Source organism: Natator depressus, chromosome 28 (assembly GCF_965152275.1).
Source record: "Natator depressus isolate rNatDep1 chromosome 28, rNatDep2.hap1, whole genome shotgun sequence".
NCBI classification, from domain to species: Eukaryota; Metazoa; Chordata; order Testudines; family Cheloniidae; genus Natator; species Natator depressus.
In genome coordinates this window covers 2,350,403-2,369,751 of record NC_134261.1, presented here as the reverse complement: position 1 = coordinate 2,369,751, position 19,349 = coordinate 2,350,403, and the positions used below count along the sequence as shown (strand labels likewise).

The 19,349-nt window shown below is 59.7% G+C and overlaps 1 protein-coding gene across 1 annotated transcript in view; it reads right to left on the bottom strand.

Annotated features, from left to right (window-relative positions):
- Window positions 1-19,349, bottom strand: part of DNAH2 (dynein axonemal heavy chain 2) — a 110,010-nt gene that overhangs the window by 29,822 nt on the left and 60,839 nt on the right. Inside the window, exons 44-61 of the mRNA XM_074941231.1 lie at window positions 17,989-18,125; window positions 17,765-17,902; window positions 17,192-17,350; window positions 16,189-16,341; window positions 15,784-15,875; window positions 8,295-8,493; window positions 7,413-7,637; window positions 6,442-6,546; window positions 5,780-5,968; window positions 5,122-5,207; window positions 4,459-4,589; window positions 4,036-4,185; window positions 3,361-3,528; window positions 3,124-3,284; window positions 2,583-2,722; window positions 2,123-2,255; window positions 1,217-1,356; window positions 25-235 (exon numbers count right to left, since the gene is read on the bottom strand). Coding sequence (XP_074797332.1) covers window positions 25-235; window positions 1,217-1,356; window positions 2,123-2,255; window positions 2,583-2,722; window positions 3,124-3,284; window positions 3,361-3,528; window positions 4,036-4,185; window positions 4,459-4,589; window positions 5,122-5,207; window positions 5,780-5,968; window positions 6,442-6,546; window positions 7,413-7,637; window positions 8,295-8,493; window positions 15,784-15,875; window positions 16,189-16,341; window positions 17,192-17,350; window positions 17,765-17,902; window positions 17,989-18,125 — 2,717 coding nt within the window. The remainder of the gene's footprint in view (window positions 1-24; window positions 236-1,216; window positions 1,357-2,122; window positions 2,256-2,582; window positions 2,723-3,123; window positions 3,285-3,360; window positions 3,529-4,035; window positions 4,186-4,458; window positions 4,590-5,121; window positions 5,208-5,779; window positions 5,969-6,441; window positions 6,547-7,412; window positions 7,638-8,294; window positions 8,494-15,783; window positions 15,876-16,188; window positions 16,342-17,191; window positions 17,351-17,764; window positions 17,903-17,988; window positions 18,126-19,349) is intronic.

Genomic DNA, 19,349 nt, shown 5'->3' with positions numbered 1-19,349 from the left:
GGATCCAAGCCAGCCCCCCCTCACCTTCTGCTGCTCGTCGGCCTCTCTCTTCTGCTGCAGGATGATGACCAGGTACTCCTCGCACTGCTTCTGGAACTCCGCCACCTTCTTCTTGGCGTCCTCCAGCTCCAGCGACATGACCTCCACCTTGTGGCGCGTCTCGTCGATCTTGGAGAGCCCGCTGCGCAGCTTGTTGGCCTGGTCCGAGAGCTCCTTGCGCTTCTCCGTCAGGAGCCTGCGGGGAGACGGCCCCGGGGCCCTCCCGCCTGAGCCACCCCTGCAGCACCGGGCAGGGCTCTCTGCCGGACTACAGCCCCCACGATGCACCTGGGACTCCTCTGATGCATCCCCTCCTCCCTCCAAGAGGGGACAAAGCAATGCTTCATGGGAGATGTGGTCTAGCCGGGGTGCCTGGCCTAGAGAGGAGGATGGGAGCACGAGGCTCCCGAACTACAACTCCCATGAGCCACCGCAGTGCCCAGCGAGGAAATATTTCAATCTGGGGCTGAAATGACATTTGCCATGGGAAACCCGCCCCCCCTTTTCCCACCAGTTCTGGGCCCCAGCATGGAGGAACCCCTCCACGTCTGGCCAAATCCCCTCGGCTCCTCCTGCCCCGCCCCCCGGGAGACCCCTCCACATCCAGCCAGATCCCCTCGGCTCTCCCTGCCCCGCCCCCCGGGGAAACCCCTCCGCGTCCGGCTAGATCCCCTTGGCTCCTCCCATCCTGCCCCCCGGGGAGACCCCTCCACGTCCAGCCAGGTCCCCTCGGCTCCCACTGCACCGCACCCAGGGAAACCCCTCCGCGTCTGGGCAGATCCCCTCGGCTCCTCCCGCCCCGCCCCCTGGGGAGACCCCTCCGCATCTGGGTAGATCCCCTCGGCTCCTCCCATCCTGCCCCCCTGGAGACCCCTCCACATCCAGCCAGATCCCCTCGGCTCCCCCCGCCCTGCCCCCAGGGAGACCCCTCCGCGTCTGGGCAGATCCCCTCGGCTCCTCCCACCCCGCCCCCCAGGGAGACCCCTCCATGTCTGGGCAGATCTCCTCGGCTCCTCCCATCCTGCCCCCCAGGGAGACCCCTCCGTGTCCAGCCAGATCCCCTCGGCTCCCCCTGCCCCACCCCCCGGGGAAACCCCTCCACGTCTGGGCAGATCTCCTCGGCTCCCCAGCCCGTCTGCCGGTGGCCGGCCCGCAGGACCGTGAGGCAGGGACTCACTTCTTGTAGCCTGAGACCAGCTCCAGGTAGTTGGTGGGGGTGACATAGTTATGGCGTCTGAGCTCCAGGAGCATCTTCTGCGAGTAGGAGGCCACGGACCAGTGCATGGTCACAAAGATCCTGGCCACTTTCTTGTGGATCTGGGGGAGCAGACGGGGCCGGGTCAGCAGTGGGGAGGGGGCGCCCAGATGGGGACAGGTCGGCGGAGGGGGTGCCAACAGGAGCCCTGCTCCCCCACTTGAGGAGAGAAGATGGGAAGGGACCAGCTTTGCAGTAACCAATGTGTCTGCACGGGGCAGAGATGCAGCCACCTCTGGGGAGAGGCATGGGTGGCTCCGGGGAGGGGCGCAGACAGGCAGCCAGCTCCATGGAGGGGCGTGGATGGGCGGCCAGCTCTGGGGAGGGGCACGGCCAGTTCCGGGGAGGGGTGCAGGCAGCTCCGGGGAGGGGTGCAGGCAGCTCCGGGGAGGGGTGTGTCCAGTCATCCGGCTCCAGCGAGGGTGGCCGGCTGACTCTGCAGAGGGGTGTGGCCAGTGATGGTGGCTCCGCGGAGGGGCACAGCAGCTGGCTCTGGGGAGGGGTGCGGCGGCCGGCTGGCTCCGGGGAGGGGCACGGCAACCGGCGCACAGCCGGAGAATCCTGGATCTGGTTCCAAGCCCTGGGGAGTTTGGGAGGCAGAATGGGAACCCCGGGGCTGGGATGCGGCCGGGACCCTGACTCCACGCCAGGCCGACAGCTCAGGGGGTCTCCCCCAGGTAGTGCCCAGCACTGACTCTGAGCACCGGCTCCCCCAGCATGGTCCCCGGCAGATCTCCCGCCCCGGCCTGCCCCCCAGCACACCCAGCGTGCAGCCAGGCAGCTCTGGCTGGGCCGGCAGGGGCCGGGGGGCCAGGCTGCGGCTCTCACCTCCGGCAGGCCCCCCAGGTCCACGCCCTCGAGGTACTTCTCTGCCACCTCCAGCAGCGCCTGGCGCGGCCACTCCGAGAACCAGTCGATCATGGTGCAGTTCACCAGCGCCGGGTACTGACGGATCCAGTTCCTGAGGGGACGGGGACCGGGGGTGCCGAGCTAAGCACGTCCCTCACCTCTTCCCCCTCTCATCGGGCCCCCCCATCTTTTCCCTGCTCCCATCCTGTCCCCATCCCTGCCCCGCTCCCACCCCACCCCCCATCTCTGCCCCACTCCCTCTCCCATCTCTACCTCGCTCCCACCCCACCGTCACCCCAGCCCCCTTCTCTCTCCCCAGCTCCTGCCCTCAAACAGTTGTGGGCTCCTCGCTGTGCTCCCCGCTCCCGTCCTTTCAGTCCCGGCTGCTGGCGACTCCGGAGTTTCCCACCAGAGGGCGCTGTGGCTCCTGGCCCCTCACCTGAAGGGGTCCCCGATGGGGCTAAGGCACAGCACCACGTGCAGGTTGTTCCGCACCCTCTCGATCAGGTAGCCAAAGAGGCTGTCGGCTGTCTCGGGGATGCCCTCGGCTCGGGCCGCGTCCAGGATCATGGACTGGATCTGAGATACAAGGGAAGTGTCTCCAGCTGGGCACAGAGTCCCGGGCCCTGCCCCCTACAACGGGCCCGGGCCCACCCACCCCCTCCAGCCACCGTGATCAGCACCCACGTGCCGGCCACGCAGCTCCGCACTGCCGGGGGTGGATTGGGACAGATCCTCTGGGGAAAAAGGGGCGAAGCCCAGGGCTGGGCTAGCAGGGGGCTGCGGGTCGGGAGTGAGGGGCACCTGCACAGCGCGTGGGGCAGGGCTGGGCTAGCAGGGGGCTGCGGGTTGGAAGTGAGGGGCACCAGCAGAGTGGTCCTTCAGGACAGCTGTCGCAGGGGGACCCCTGCTGCTCCCCTCGGCCCTGCCAGCCCCTTGCCCGTGGTGCCCCCCAGCCCGGAGCTGGCGCACGCATGCACCTCCTCGAACTCGTCGGCCTTGTAGAGGTTGGGCACCTCCCCAGAGCTCAGGATGTTGTTGATGTCCTCCAGGAAGGAGTCGTCCATGATCTGCGTGTCCACGAAGAGGAAGGTGGTGGGTTTCAGGTCCACCCCCGCCTGCCGGTACAGCTTCTTGATGTCTGGGGGGAGAGGCCAGGAGAGCGTCAGCTCCCGGGGGGCTGGCCCCGTGGGGGGCTGAGTGAAGGGGGCACTCACCATCTCTGAACTCCTGCTTGCGGTAGTGCTTGGTCACCTCGATTTGGAAGGTCTGGTCCTCGCAGATGAAGGAGGCCAGGCGTGCCAGGCTCTGGCGCCCACTGCCCCCTATGCCCACCAGCAGCATGTTCCCGCGTGGCTGGCCGATCACCCGCACGATCCGGGTAACTGCGGGGGGAGCCACTGGTCAGAAGGGGGCACCCCGGGGCCGGAGTGGGCAGCCGACTGGCCACCCCAGTAGTCCCATGGAGACCAAAAGGCTTGCATTGCATGCTGGGATTTTTCCTCCACCAAAAGTGGAGGCTGCCATCAGCTCCCTCAATGGCACCCAAGGAGGGATAAAGATTTAACTCAGAGAGATCTCAAAGATCAAGGGGCCAGGACTCCTGGGTCCCATCCGCCGTTCCACCACTGCCCTGAGCAGCGTGCCTCCGTTTCCCCAGTTTGGGAAGTGGGAAAGATGCAACTCCCCCCAGGGAGGGGAAGCGTTGGCGGCCTGCTTGATATTGTGGGGCTCAGGGTCGGTTCTGATCTGGAGCCAGGTGCCAGAGCTGGGCTGGCAGGGGCTGCGGGTCGGGAGTGAGGGGCACTGGCAGGGCTTGGGGGGGAGCCATGGAGGCGCCTGGCAGGGGCACGGTGTGGGAGGTGCTGCCCGCCCTGGCCCGCATCACTCACTGTGTTCGATGGCGTCTCTGAAGAGCACGAGATGCATCTGCACCACGCCAGGCGTCTGGTTGTACTCATCCAGCACCCGCTCCATCTCCAGCTTCAGGGCCGACAGGTCCACCAAGTCCTCGTAGACCCGCGGCTCCCGCATGAAGTCCCCTGGCCAGCGGGCAAGAGGAAGGCTCGGTGTCCCCTGGGTCACTGGCCAGCCTAGCCCGCGGGAGTCCTGGCTGCCAGGCCTGAGTCCCACTCTAACGACTACACCCACTGCCCTCCCCGAGCCAGGGAGAGAACCCAGGAGTCCTGGCGCCCAGGCCCCCTGCTCTAACCACTAGCCCCCACTCCCCACCCAGGAGCGGGGCTCGGCAGTGACAGTCAGAGCATGTGGCGCCCGGCCCCTGCCCGTCAGGCCCAGCACCCCGTGGCACTCACCGAAGATAGGTTGGGACTTGCTGGGACAGATGTTGTGGAAGGTCAGGTCAAAGAAGGAGCCCAGCTTCTCACTCAGGATGGCAATGAAGGCATCCTTGTCGGCCAAGTCCACCAGGCGGTCGGAGAAGACCCTGCCGAGGGAGGCGGCTGGACTCACACGCCGGGGGTCACCCCGCACCCCCAGGAGCAGGGAGGGGCCGGGCTCCACATGGGAGGAAAGGGGGGGTGTGTCGTGTCTTGAGTTGACAGGGGCTGGAGGTGGGGCGCAGCGTGGCTGGCCATGGGGGGAGGGAAGACGCCCATGGCACCGGGCTGGCAGTGCCCAGGGGGCTGGAGGTGGGGCGCAGTGTGGCCGGCCGTGGGGGGAGGGAAGATGCCCGTGGCACCGGGCTGGCAGTGCCCAGGGGGTGGAGGTCAGGAGCAGCGTGGCCGGCCGTGGGGGGAGGGAAGACGCCCATGGCACCGGGCTGGCAGTGCCCAGGGGGCTGGAGGTGGGGCACAGCGTGGCCGGCCGTGGGGGGAGGGAAGATGCCCATGGCACCGGGCTGGCAGTCCCCAGGGGGTGGAGGTCAGGAGCAGCGTGGCCGGCCGTGGGGGGAGGGAAGACGCCCGGGGCACCGGGCTGGCAGTGCCCAGGGGCCTGCGCTAGCCCTGCAGCTGTACCTGAAGCACTCGTGAATCCACAGGCGGGTGAGGCTGGGCTTGGTATCGTGGAAGTCCTTGTGCGCCCGCAGCATGCCCTGGAACACCTGTGCGAGGGGCAGAGCCTGAGCCACCGGCTGCAGGACCCCGCCACAGGACAGTGACTGACGGGGGGTGGGGCTTGTGTGTCTTGGTGAGAAACTGACGACCCCTCCCCCAGCTGCTCGCCTGGCCCAAGGGGTCCCAAACGGAAACAGGCCCCTCGAGGAGACAGGCCCCGTGCCCCATTCCCCACCCCCCTGAGCCAGCCAGGCCCCGCCCTGGGGCCGGGTGGGAGCCGGCGCCCCCTACAGGGGACAGGCCCCGTGCCCCATTCCCCACCTCCCTGAGCCAGCCGGTCCTGCAAACCCCCGGGCAGGATCCCAACCCTTGATACACGGCTGCGTGTGGCTGCTACTGTGACTGGCAGGGAAGGAGACCCAATGTGCAGGGCACCGGGCACCAACACCAAGCCTCTGCTGGATTCCTTCCTGCGCCAGCCCCGCTCATGCCAGGGACCTTCTGCGCCCCCAGCCCCCGCGTGTGGGCACAGCAGATACTGCGTACGGGGCCCCATGGCTCCACGCTGGGCACCGGGCTCGGCTCTGACCCGGGGGTGGGCGGGGCACCAGCAGGGTACCTTGGAGATGTCGCGCAGGTTGAAAAGGTAGTGGATCTTGGCGGGCGTGGGCAGGAATTTCTGCACCACGCCGTGGTACAGCTCGACCGTGGCCTCAGTGGCGATGTTCCCGAGCGGCTTCACTGCCTCCTCAAAGTTCTGTAGCTTCTGGTTGAGCATGGTGCCGAAGATGCGCCGGATCTGCGGCTCCTGCGGGGAGGCCGGAGCAGCACCTAGCGCCAGCCGCTCTCCCCTCGCGGGCCCACCCCGCCTACCTGCGGGCACCCCGTCCCGGTGCAGGAGGGAGGGGACGCAGCCTCCACGGCCCCTCTCCTGCGGCTGCTGACTGGGCTGTGGGCATCCCAGGGGCCGGCCGATGGGTGCCCGGGGGCGAATGGTGCTCTAGAATCCGGCGTGCCGTGGCAGCAGGCACCAGGGGGTCCCGAGTCCCAGCAGTTACGCACAGCTGCTCTCGACGGGCCGGGCAGATCGCACAGCCACGCAGCCGGGTTTAACCTGCGGCGCGAGCCCCCGTGTGCCGTCTGGAACGTGGCCGACAGCGCCCGGGACACCTCGCGGAGGGATCGACCCCAGGAGGAGGGGCTGGCTGGCGTGGCCAGCTCTGATTCTGCCAGGCCCAGCCGGGGAAGCAGCCGCGTGGCGCATGTCTAAGCCGCCCTTACCGTGGGGAAGGTCATGTTGATGAGATTGAATCTGCTCTGAAGCCGGCCGGATATCATGGTTCGGCCTCCTCCCGGGGGGCCCATGGCTGCCATCAGGAACATGTCCTGCAGGGAGACAGATGCTGCTCACACCAAAGGCGACCGAGGCCTATCTTCTCCCCCCAGAAGCGCTTGAAGGATCCAGAGGGACCCGTGGCGCGGGAGGGGTGGCTGCTGCCGCATACTAATGGCGCCCCAGTGGCAGCGCCAGGTACTAATGTCTGCTGTGGCACGTGCCAACCAGATTTCAGGCACAGACACCTGCCTCTGCTGGTGATGCTGCAGGTGCCCTGTCCGCACGAACTGTTGGAACGGCCTCCCCGGGGCCGCGGCGCGGCCGCCATCCCTGCCAGCTTTTTCCGCCGAGATGGGAGGGCTGTAAAATGCCCGGCTGGCTTTGGAATCCACCCATCTAGTAACCAGACAAGAGCAAAGCGCTGCCCTGGGCCCCGGCTCTGCCAGCTCCCCCAGTCCTGCCAGGACCCCGCCTCCGCCAAGCTCCCCTGACAGCCTGGAACAGCTGGCAGGGTAGCTGTGCCCCTCCCCGGGCAGCGAGCCACGCAGCTCCCGGCAGAGAGGGGGCACGGCTCAAGTGCCCCATGGGACTCCTTTTCCAGAAGGCTTTTCCAGTGCCGGCGGCAGCGGGGGCACCCCCCCCCCCATGAGACTGTGCAGAAACCCCTCGGAGAAGTGTTTCCATGGGCTGAGCCAGCCACCCGCCTCTGGGAGCTGGGCAGCGCATGGCGCCTCCTGGCGGCAGGAGAACAGCCCCTGGGAGCGCTCGCCCGTCCCGCCGGCCGTCCCCGAGCCAGAGCCCCCGAGACACAGCAGGTGCAAGCCACGGGGCTCCGAGCCCAAGCTCCGGTGGGAGCCAGGCAGGGAGCGATGGAGACCGGGTGGGGTGGGGGGGACCGGGAAAGCCAGCTCCGCACCTTGATGTATTTGATGGTTTGCTTCTCGCGGTCGTACCAGAAGCCGTAGTCGATCCAGAGGCGCAGCAGCTCCAGTGGGGGCTGGGAGCCGAAGGTGTCCTTGGCCGGCATGTTGAGGTCATCCATGAAGGTGATCATGCTCTTGCCACCCATGGGCACGTAGACACCCTTGGTTCTCTTCTCCACCCGGCTCTCGATGATGTTCTGCACGTTGTTGGATGTGGTCTGGGGATGGTGGGGGGCAGGGTGAGGTTGGGCAGGGACCTGAGTCCAGGGATGGCAGGGGGCTTGCGGCTCCACCCAAGGATCAGCCCTCTGCCATGGGCATGGGCGCGTCGCTGGACTGAGAGCTCGGAGGTACCTGCCAGCTAGTGACTGCCTGGTGCCCGCCCAGCCGCCAACGACCGCCCCCCCACCCGCCCAGCCTCCCCCTGCCAGCCAGTGACTACCCAGCACCCACCCAGCTGCCAACGACTGCCCCGCACCCGCCCAGCCTCCCCCTGCCAGCCAGTGACTGCCCGGCACCCACCCACCCACCCACCCACCAGCAACTGCCTGGCACCCATCCGCTCTCGCAGGGGAGTGCGGTTTACGGTTAGAGCGGGGGGGGCTGGGAGCCAGGACTCCTGGGTTCTCTCCCCAGCTCTGGGAGGGGAGTGGGGACTGGTGGGTTATGGATGGGAGCCCGGACTCCCAGATTCTCTCCCTGGCTTTGCTCTAGCTTTGACCTTTGACCAGAGCTAAGTCCCTTCCCCCGCACATTTGCCACTGATTCCCCTACGTATAAAGGGATGAGGATACTTCCCTCCTGCAAGGGGGCAGTGCCACTGCATGGCTCCATCACCTTGGCCCGGGGCACCGGGGATCTCCGTGGCCCGTTACCTGCGCCGACATGTTGATGGTCAGCACGGCCCACTTGGTGTTGTCCAGGGACTGCAGGACGCTCTGGGCAATGGAGGTCTTCCCGGTGCCGACCGGGCCCACGAGCAGCACCGGGTTCTGACTGGATACCAGAGCGTTCACCAGGTAGCTGTAGCGCACCGTGTCCACCGTGGGGACGATGATCTTATAGAAGGGGGCGCTGGGAAGATGGGGACAGATGGGGGTCAGCCCGAGAGGACCATGGTGCTGGATCAGAGCAACGGGCCCATCCAGCCCCATATCCCGTCCCCTGGATCAGGCCAATGGGCCCATCCAGCCCTGTATCCCACCCCGGTGACACTGCAGCCCGTATTCTTCACTGTGATATGATTACATAGTTATGATGTATTTCATGCAAAATAAGTCATGTGAGGTGTCACTGGAAAGGTGATGATTTGCTGAATAGGATTATCCCATTTGCAGGCATGTAGCATTTTCGCATCTGAAGTTATGAATATTGTCAATGTCTCTGCATTTCTAGGGTAGGTACACCTGGGGAATGCCCACTAGCCAAGACGCTTTCACTCTAGACAGTGGGTGGGGAAAGGGCCATTAGGAAAACAATAGGCCTTAGGAGACGCTTAACTCTCTTCCTGTGAGCACTATAAAGTGGACAGAAAGCTGGCTAGATCATCGGGCTCAACGGGTAATGATCAACAGCTCCATGTCTAGTTGGCAGCTGGTATCAAGTGGAGTGCCCCAGGGGTCAGTCCTGGGGCCGGTTTTGTTCAATATCTTCATAAATGATCTGGATGATGGGATTAATTGCACCCTCAGCAAGTTCACAGATGACACTAAGCTGGGGGGAGAGGTAGATATGCTGGAGGGTAGGGATAGGATACAGAGGGCCCTAGACAAATCGGAGGATTGGGCCAAAAGAAATCTGATGAGGTTCAACAAGGACAAGTGCAGAGTCCTGCACTTAGGACAGAAGAATCCCAGGCACCGCTACAGGCTGGGGACCGACTGGCTCGGCAGCAGTTCTGCAGAAAAGGACGTGGGGATTACAGTGGAGGAGAAGCTGGATACGAGTCAGCAGTGTGCCCTTGTTGCCAAGAAGGCCAACGGCATATTGGGCTGGATTAGTAGGAGCATGGCCAGCAGATGGAGGGAAGTGATTATTCCCCTCTATTCGGCACTGGTGAGGCTACACCTGGAGTATTGCGTCCAGTTTTGGGCCCCCCACTACAGAAGGGATGTGGCAAATTGGAGAGAGTCCAGCGGAGGGCAACGAAAATGATTAGGGGTCTGGGGCACATGACTTACGAGGAGAGGCTGAGGGAACTGGGCTTGTTTAGTCTGCGGAAGAGAAGAGTGAGGGGGGATTTGATCGCAGCCTTCAACTGCCTGAAGGGGGGTTCCAAAGAGGATGGAGCTCGGCTGTTCTCAGTGGTGGCAGATGACAGAACAAGGAGCAATGGTCTGAAGTTGCAGTGGGGGAGGTCTAGGTTGGATATTCGGAAACACTATTTCACGAGGAGGGTGGTGAAGCGCTGGAATGGGTTCCCTAGGGAGGTGGTGGAATCTCTGTCCTTAGAGGCTTTTAAGGCCCGGCTTGACAAAGCCCTGGCTGGGATGATTTAGTTGGGGTTGGTCCTGCTTTGAGCAGGGGGTTGGACTAGATACCTCCTGAGGTCCCTTCCAACCCTGATCTTCGATGAGTCTATGATCTGGGGAAGGGAGAGGCCAGGTACCAGCCATGGGCAGGGGTAGGGAGCCGTGGAAGGGAGGGGGCTGGGTGGGCAAGCACCAGCCATGGGCAGGGGGAGGGAGCTGGGGAGGTGGCAGGAGAGGAGTGCCAGGCTGAGGGCAGGCCGGTGGGTGGTGCCATAGAATCATAGAATATCAGGGTTGGAAGGGACCTCAGGAGGTCATCTAGTCCAACCCCCTGCTCAAAGCAGGACCAATCCCCAATTTTTGCCCCAGATCCCTAAATGGCCCCCTCATACTGAGAATGGAGGGCGATCAGCAGGTTATCTCAAGTGCCTATATACAAATGCACAAAGCCTTGGAAACAAGCAGGGAGAACTGGAGGTCCTGGTGATGTCAAGGAATTATGACGTAATTGGAATAACAGAGACTTGGTGGGATAACTCACATGACTGGAGTACTGTCATGGATGGTTATAAACTGTTCAGGAAGGACAGGCAGGGCAGAAAAGGTGGGGGAGTAGCACTGTATGTAAGGGAGCAGTATGACTGCTCAGAGCTCCGGTACGAAACTGCAGAAAAACCTGAGAGTCTCTGGATTAAGTTTAGAAGTGTGAGCAACAAGGGTGATGTAGTGGTGGGAGTCTGCTATAGACCACCGGACCAGGGGGATGAGGTGGATGAGACTTTCTTCCGGCAACTCGCAGAAGCTACTAGATCGTATGCCCTGGTTCTCATGGGCGACTTTAATCTTCCTGATATCTGCTGGGTGAGCAATACAGCGGTGCATAGACAATCCAGGAAGTTTTTGGAAAGCGTAGGGGACAATTTCCTGGTGCAAGTGCTAGAGGAGCCAACTAGGGGGGGGAGCTTTTCTTGACCCGCTGCTCACAAACCGGGAAGAATTAGTAGGGGAAGCAAAAGTGGATGGGACTCTGGGAGGCAGTTGATGAGTTGGTTGAGTTCAGGATCCTGACACAGGGAAGAAAGGTGAGCAGCAGAATACAGACCCTAGACTTCAGGAAAGCAGACTTCGACTCCCTCAGGGAACGGATGAGTAGGATCCCCTGGGGGACTAACATGAAGGGGAAAGGAGTCCAAGACAGCTGGCTGTATTTCAAGGAATCCCTATTGAGGTTACAGGGACAAACCATCCCGATGTGTCGAAAGAATAGTAAATATTGCAGGCGACCAGCTTGGCTTAACGGTGAAATCCTTGCGGATCTTAAACATAAAAAAGAAGCTTACAAGAAGTGGAAGATTGGACAAATGACCAGGGAAGAGTATAAATATATTGCTCGGGCCAGCAGGAGTGAAATCAAGAGGGCCAAATCACACCTGGAGCTGCAGCTAGCAAGAGATGTCAAGAGTAACAAGAAGGGTTTCTTCAGGTATGTTGGCAACAAGAAGAAAGCCAAGGAAAGTGTGGGCCCCTGACTGAATGAGGGAGGCAACCTAGTGACAGAGGATGTGGAAAAAGCTAATGTACTCAATGCTTTTTTTGCCTCTGTCTTCACGAACAAGGTCAGCTCCCAGACTGTTGCGCTGGGCATCACAGCATGGGGAGTAGGTGGCCAGCCCTCAGTGGAGAAAGAGGTGGTTAGGGACTATTTAGAAAAGCTGGACGTGCACAAGTCCATGGGGCCGGACGCGTTGCATCCGAGAGTGCTAAAGGAATTGGCGGATGTGATTACAGAGCCATTGGCCATTATCTTTGAAATCTCGTGGCGAACGGGGAAAGTCCCAGATGACTGGAAAAAGGCTAATGTAGTGCCAATCTTTAAAAAAGGGAAGAAGGAGGATCCTGGGAACTACAGGCCAGTCAGTCTCACCTCAGTCCCTGGAAAAATCATGGAGCAGGTCCTCAAGGAATCAATCCTGAAGCACTTACACGAGAGGAAAGTGATCAGGAATAGTCAGCATGGATTCACCAAGGGAAGGTCATGCCTGACTAATCTAATCGCCTTCTATGATGAGATTACTGATTCTGTGGATGAAGGGAAAGCAGTGGATGTATTGTTTCTTGACTTTAGCAAAGCTTTTGACACGGTCTCCCACAGTATTCTTGTCAGCAAGTTAAAGAAGTCTGGGCTGGATGAATGCACTATAAGGTGGGTAGAAAGTTGGCTAGATTGTCGGGCTCAACATGTAGTGATCAATGGCTCAATGTCTAGTTGGCAGCCGGTATCAAGTGGAGTGCCCCAAGGGTCGGTCCTGGGGCCGGTTTTGTTCAATATCTTCATAAATGATCTGGAGGATGGTGTGGATTGCACTCTCAGCAAATTTGCGGATGATACTAAACTAGGAGGAGTGGTAGATAAGCTGGAGGGCAGGGATAGGATACAGAGGGACCTAGACAAATTGGAGGATTGGGCCAAAAGAAATCTGATGAGGTTCAACAAGGATAAGTGCAGGGTCCTGCACTTAGGACGGAAGAACCCAATGCACCGCTACAGACTAGGGACCGAATGGCTAGGCAGCAGTTCTGCGGAAAAGGACCTAGGGGTGACAGTGGACGAGAAGCTGGATATGAGTCAACCGTGTGCCCTTGTTGCCAAGAAGGCCAATGGCATTTTGGGATGTATAAGTAAGGGCATAGCGAGCAGATCGAGGGACGTGATCGTTCCCCTCTATTCGACATTGGTGAGGCCTCATCTGGAGTACTGTGTCCAGTTTTGGGCCCCGCACTACAAGAAGGATGTGGATAAATTGGAGAGAGTCCAGCGAAGGGCAACAAAAATGATTAGGGGTCTGGAACACATGACTTATGAGGAGAGGCTGAGAGAACTGGGATTGTTTAGTCTGCAGAAGAGAAGAATGAGGGGGGATTTGATAGCTGCTTTCAGCTACCTGAGAGGTGGTTCCAAAGAGGATGGTTCTAGACTATTCTCAGTGGTAGAAAAGGACAGGACAAGGAGTAATGGTCTCAAGTTGCAGTGGGGGAGGTTTAGGTTGGATATTAGGAAAATCTTTTTCACTAAGAGGGTGGTGAAACACTGGAATGCGTTACCTAGGGTGGTGGTAGAATCTCCTTCCTTAGAAGTTTTTAAGGTCAGGCTTGACAAAGCCCTGGCTGGGATGATTTAATTGGGGATTGGTCCTGCTTTGAGCAGGGGGTTGGACTAGATGACCTCCTGAGGTCCCTTCCAACCCTGATATTCTATGATTCTATGAAGGATTGAACTCACAACCCTGGGTTTAGCAGGCCAATGCTCAAACCACTGAGCTATCCCTCCCCGCAAATGAACACAGACCCAAATCAATGGATTCATAGAATATCAGAGTTGGAAGGGACCTCAGGAGGTCTTCTAGTCCAATCCCCTACTCAAAGCAGGACCAATTCCCAATTTTGCCCCAGAACCCTAAATGGCCCCCTTGAGGATTGAACTCACAACCCTGGGTTTAGCAGGCTAATGCTCAAACCACTGAGCTATCCCTCCCCCCATCTGGAGTATACATCTGGAGTATTGTGTTCAGTTTTGGGGCCCCCACTACAGAAGGGATGTGGATAAATTGAAGAGAGTCCAGCGGAGGGCAATTGAAGTGATCAGGGGGCTGGGGCACATGACTTAGACGAGAAGCGGCTGAGGGAACTGGGATGTTTAGTCTACGGAAGAGAAGAGGGAGGGGGGATTTGATAGCAGCCTTCAACTACCTGAAGGGGGGTCCCAAAGAGGATGGAGCTCGGCTGTTCTCAGCAGTGGCAGATGACAGAACAAGGAGCAATGATCTCACATTGCAGTGGGGGAGGTCTAGGTTGGATATTAGGAAACACTATTTCACTAAGAGAGTGGTGAAGCACTGGAATGGGTTCCCTAGGGAGGTGGTGGAATCTCCATCCTTAGACAAAGCCCTGGCTGGGATGATTTAGTTGGGTTTGGTCCTGCTTTGAGCAAGGGGTTGGACTAGACACCTCCTGAGGTCTCTTCCAACCCTAATCTTCTATGATTCTATGAACGCTCCAAACAGCCTGTGGACAGGGGAGAAGCAGTAGACGTGGTATATCTTGACTTTAGAAAGACTTTTGATACTGTCTCACATGACTATCTCATAAACAAACTAGGGAAATGCAACCTAGACGGAGCTACTACAAGATGGGTGCATAACTGGTTGGAAGCTTATGCTCAAATAAATTTGTTAGTCTCTAAGGTGCCACAAGTACTCCTTTTCTTTTTGTTCCCAGAGAGTAGTTATCAGCGGTTCACAGTTGTCCTGGAAGGGCATAACGAGTGGGGTCCCGCAGGGATCGGTTCTGGGTCCGGTTCTGTTCAATATCTTCATCAATGATTTAGATAATGGCATAGAGAGTACACTTATAAAGTTTGCGGACGATATCAAGATGAGAGGGGTTGCAAGTGCTTTGGAGGGTAGGATTAAAATTCAAAATGATTTCGACAAACTGGAGAAATGGACTGAAGTCAGCTGGATGAAATTCAATAAGGATAAACGCAAAATACTCCACTTAGGAAGGAACAATCAGGTACACACACACACAATGCAAAATGACTGCCTAGGAAGGAGAACTGTGGAAAGGGATCTAGGGGTCAGAGTGGACCACAAGCTAAATATGAGTCAACAGAGTAACCCTGTTGCAAAAAAAAACTAACATCATTCTGGGCTGTATTAGCAGGAGCATCGTAAGCCAGACACGAGAAGTAATTCTTCCGCTCTCTTCCGCACTGATATGGCCTCAGCTGGAGTAACGCGTCCAGTTCTGGGTGCCACATTCCAGGACAGAGGTGGACAAATTGGAAAGTCCAGAGAAAAGCAACAAAAATTATGAAAGCTCTAGAAAACACGACCTCTGAGGGAAGACTGAAAAACTTGGATTTGTTTAGTCTGGAGAAGAGAAGACTGAGAGGGGACATTATAACAGTTTTCGAGTACATAAAAGGTTGTTACAAGGAGGAGGGAGAAAAATTGTTCTCGTTAACCTCTGAGGCTAGGACAAGAAGCAATGGGCTTAAATTGCAGCCAGGGCGGTTTAGGTTGGACATTGGGAAAAACGTCCTGTCAGGATGGTTAAGCACAGGAATAAATTGCCCAGGGAAGTTGTGGGATCTCCATCGTTGGAGGTTTTTAAAAGCAGGTTGGACAAACCCGTCAGGGATGGTCTAGATAATACTTAGTCCTGCCATGAGGGCAGGGGACTGAACTAGAGGACCTCTCGAGGTCCCTTCCAGCCCTACGATTCTATGATGGCTGGTATGACTCTACAAAGACATGTGATGTGACCACATGTCTCTAGACTCCATCTTGGGATGTCAGTAATTTTCCACAGACCAGTCTGGGAACCAAGCTTTGAAACAAAGGGCTCCTGCCCTAGGCAAAAGCTACATAAGGGAGGGAGTAACATCAACCGGGGTTCTTCGCACGCCACCCAAGACTCCTGGAAACACCTGCGGAGCAAAGACTGACTGGAGGGAAGTGCTGGACCCAGGCTAAAGGGATTTTTAGCCTGTGAATGGAACACCTGGGGATTCCAAGCAGGAAGCAAGTGTGGCTTGTCCCTTAAGGATCTGCAGCCAGCTTGTATCACCACTGAGGGTGAGGATCTGCTATTCAGATCCGATCTATGTAGTATATTAAGCTTAGTTTGGTAGGTAATCTGCCTTGATCTGTCTGCTATCCCTTAGAATCACTTAAAATCGATCTTTTGTAGGAGATCCCCAGAGTGTGCACTTCTCCCCACAAGGTTAGGACCCCCACTTCTCCCGCTCATACTCCAGCTGAGGCCCTGGGACGTAGGATGAGAGCCCAGCCCAGCCCCCCGTCTCGGCCCCCAGCGACCAGTTACTCACTTGGCTGGGTACCTCCACATTTTGGGCAGCTTGTCCTCAAACGAGGCCCAGTTCTTCCTCTTGGGGTCGACAAAATACTCGTAAACGGTGTCCTGCAGAGAGCAGGGAGAGCACGTGAGGGGCCTGGCCCTGGGAGTGCCCAGCTCACAGCCACCAAGGGGATCAGGCTCTGGGCTCAGCAGCGCCTTAGAGCTGGGGACTACGGGGGGGCTTGAGGTGTCAATGCCGGTAAGAGAGATGGAAGCGGGGCAGGAAAGATAGGAAATGACTGGAGCTGCTCACCCCGGCAAGCGCTGTCCCTCTTCCCTTCCCCTATTGGCCATTCCACACCTCCCCCCATCACTCTCTTGGCTCTGCTCTGGTCACAGCACCACCGTTCCTCTGGGCTCCCTCATGCCCAGGGACCTTGTTAGGGAAGGAGCCTTCCATCTCTCGCAGGTAGCTGTCAATCTTCTTCCTGCCCTCCTCGTCCACCGCCGCGCACACGGACCAGATCATGCTGAAGACGAAGTACATTTCCACTACCGTGGTGTAGTTGTCTCCATCTGCTGGGTTCACCTGGAGAGCAAGAGACGGGAACCCGGCACTGAGCTGGCTTTCTAACCTTACCGCAGGCTACCAGAGCATTCCCTATAAACACGCACTGACACACATGGAACATAGGGTGACACGGCAAGAATTTGGTGTTGGTCCTGCTTTGAGCAGGAGGTGGACTAGATGACCTCCTGAGGTCTCTTCCAACCCTAATCTTCTAAGTATTCCATGTTGATGTACTTAGAACATCAGGCTGCACCATGGGAGCATTCTAGGCTGACGTACCCAGAACATCAGGCTGCAAAATGGGAGGGTTCTAGGTTGGCATACCCTGTACATCAGGAGCCATGATGGGTGAGCTGTAGGTTGACACACCCAGAACCTTTAAACTCTGAGTTCAAATGACCAGGACCCAGTGAATCAGTCTTTATTTCTTCTCTCCCTACTTGGTACTGGTGTATCCTCCAAGGTCAGGAGGCTTTGCTGGCCAATGGTGCCGTGGCCGTAAGGGGTGACGAGAACACGGAGAGGCTGAGAAACAAGGGGGTGCCAGAGCGCTAGCTACTAGGGATGATTCTTAAACCAAATTCTGCTACAGAAACTCCTGCTCTGGATTCTGAAGGGTCAGCTTCCCAGTTCCCCACAGCAGGGTCCCTCTGCTGACTTAAGTGGAGTCGAGTCACTCTTGGTTTACAACAGTGGGATCACAGTCAAGGAATAGCGCTCGTGCTGATTACCATGCCCAGACACATGGGTACCATGGGTGCAAAGGAGCCCAGCCAGCGTACGAAAGCCCCCTGCTCCGAGCGATGGTAGTGACAGGCGGAAAGGCAGCCACTGGGAGTGTGAGGGTGGGTTCCAGTCTGCTACTTACCCCGTTCTCTGGGGTGGCCAGAGCAGAGAAGAGCTTGCAGAGCGACACGATCCCGCTGTACTCGGGGATGGGGACCAGCTCCTCGCAGTTCTCCTTCTTGAAGGTCAGCGTCTTGTTGATGAACTTGTCAAACATTCGCTGCAGAGCTTCCGCCTCCCCCTGAGGAGGGAGGGACCCACAGCAAAGCTCCCGCACGGGCTCCCATCACATCCATGGAGGCTTGCAGGCTGGTTTGGGCTATTCCACTCCTGGGCTCCCCACCACGGCTCAGCTGGTGCCCCTCACTCCCGACCTGCAGCCCCTCCCCCAGTTCAAGCCCTGGGCTCCCCCCAGCTCTGCCAGTGCCCCTCACTCCCAACCCGCAGCTCCAGCACTGGGCTCACACGCCCGGCTCTGCCAGTGCCCCTCAGCCCAAATCCACCGCCCCTCCTCCTTGCAGCACCGACTGCCCTGGAAAAGCCCCCAGCCCCGCTCCCTGCAGCACAGCGCCCCCTAGCGCTGCATTGGGCACTGACAACCAAGAGAGCGCCCCCTGCTGAGTCCCTGCCTCATTCTCCCCGCACTCCCGAGCACCTTGGGGCGCTTCTCGATCCAGGAGTGGACGTAGGGTTTCCAGCCCAGGTCGCTGTAGTCCGTGTAAACCATCCCGCAGCGGGAGACGGTGGCGGGCGAGGCCACCGCTAGGTTCTCCACCTCGAAGAGCAGCGAGACCTAGAGAAGGGACAGGATCAGTCTGGGCGGCCCGCTGCCTTCCTGGCCCCGGCCCAGGTGGTCAGAGCAGCCCCGGGGGGACTTGCCTGCTCGGGCATGGAGATCCGCTCCCCGTTGATCAGGGTCAAGACTTTGTTGTCGTCCATGACCGAGTTCATGCTCTCGATCCACAGGGTGTCCACCGGCCCGTCAAACAGGATCCACTTCTCATCGGGCTTCTCGTCTAGCGGGGCCGGGAGAGCAGGGGAAGCCCCCTTAGCGCTCAGGGAGGAGCAGCCCGGGGAGCTCCTCACCCTTGCCCCAAAGCTCTGCCTTCCAGCCCACGCTGCTCCCCCCGATCCACTCCCACTGCCCTCAAGGTGCCCTCGGGCCTCCGACAGCAGCGCCACGAAAAGAGGCTGGGATCAGAGCTGAGCTGGTGGTGCTGGGACATGAGATGAAATGGAGATGGGCATGTGCCATCCAGGGATGGAACGGGGGCTGCGGGTCGGGAGTGAGGGGCACTGGCAGAGCTGGGGGCAGGCCAGGGCTGGGCTAGCAGGGGCTGCAGGTCGGGAGTAAGGGGCAGCAGCTCGCACACACACACGCTAACACTGCCACACGAAGCGAGACTCAATGGCACCTTGCCCAGGCATCAGGTGTGAACTGGAACCAGGGCTCTGGTGGGCACCGGCCCCATCCCCCTTCCCCGGCGCTGAACCAGCCAGTTGCCCTGGCTGCACTCCAGCCGCCTGTCACCTCTCTGTCATCCTTAATTACCAGCGATATTGGGGTCAGGCCGAGGCCCGCCCCCTCCCCCGTCTCCTAGTAACGGCAGAACTCTCACATGCCACCGCAGCCTGGCACGCACATGCCACCCCTGACCCCCCCTCCGGCGTGCAAACCAAATCTCCCGGGCCCCCATGGGGAGAGCCAGCCACAAGACCGTGGGTCGCCGAGCTGCGGCACATGGCAGGGGCACCCCTATGCGGCGCCGGTGGGTACAGCCTGGCATCCAGCGCCCATGCAGCATGGCATGCCGGGCCCGGGTGCAGGTGCCAACCGGCTGCACCGGACAGCACGCTCCAGGGGCACCCCAGCACCTGGCGCCTGGACACACGCCAGTCTCCCAGAGAGGGGCAGGCCAGCTGAGAGACTGGCACAGACCAGCCAGAGTGAGGAGCAGAAAGCAGCACACAGGGATTTGGAAAAGCCACCAACCCACCCCTCTCTGCCCACTCCTATCGGCCGTGCCCTGCCCCCGGGCCCGGCCCCCCTCTCTGCCCACTCCTATCGGCCGTGCCCTGCCCCCGGGCCCGGGCCCGGCCCCCCTCTCTGCCCACTCCTATTGGCCGTACCCTGTCCCCGGGCCCGGCCCCCCTCTCTGCCCACTCCTATCGGCCGTGCCCTGCCCCCGGGCCCGGCCCCCCTCTCTGCCCACTCCTATCGGCCGTGCCCTGCCCCCGGG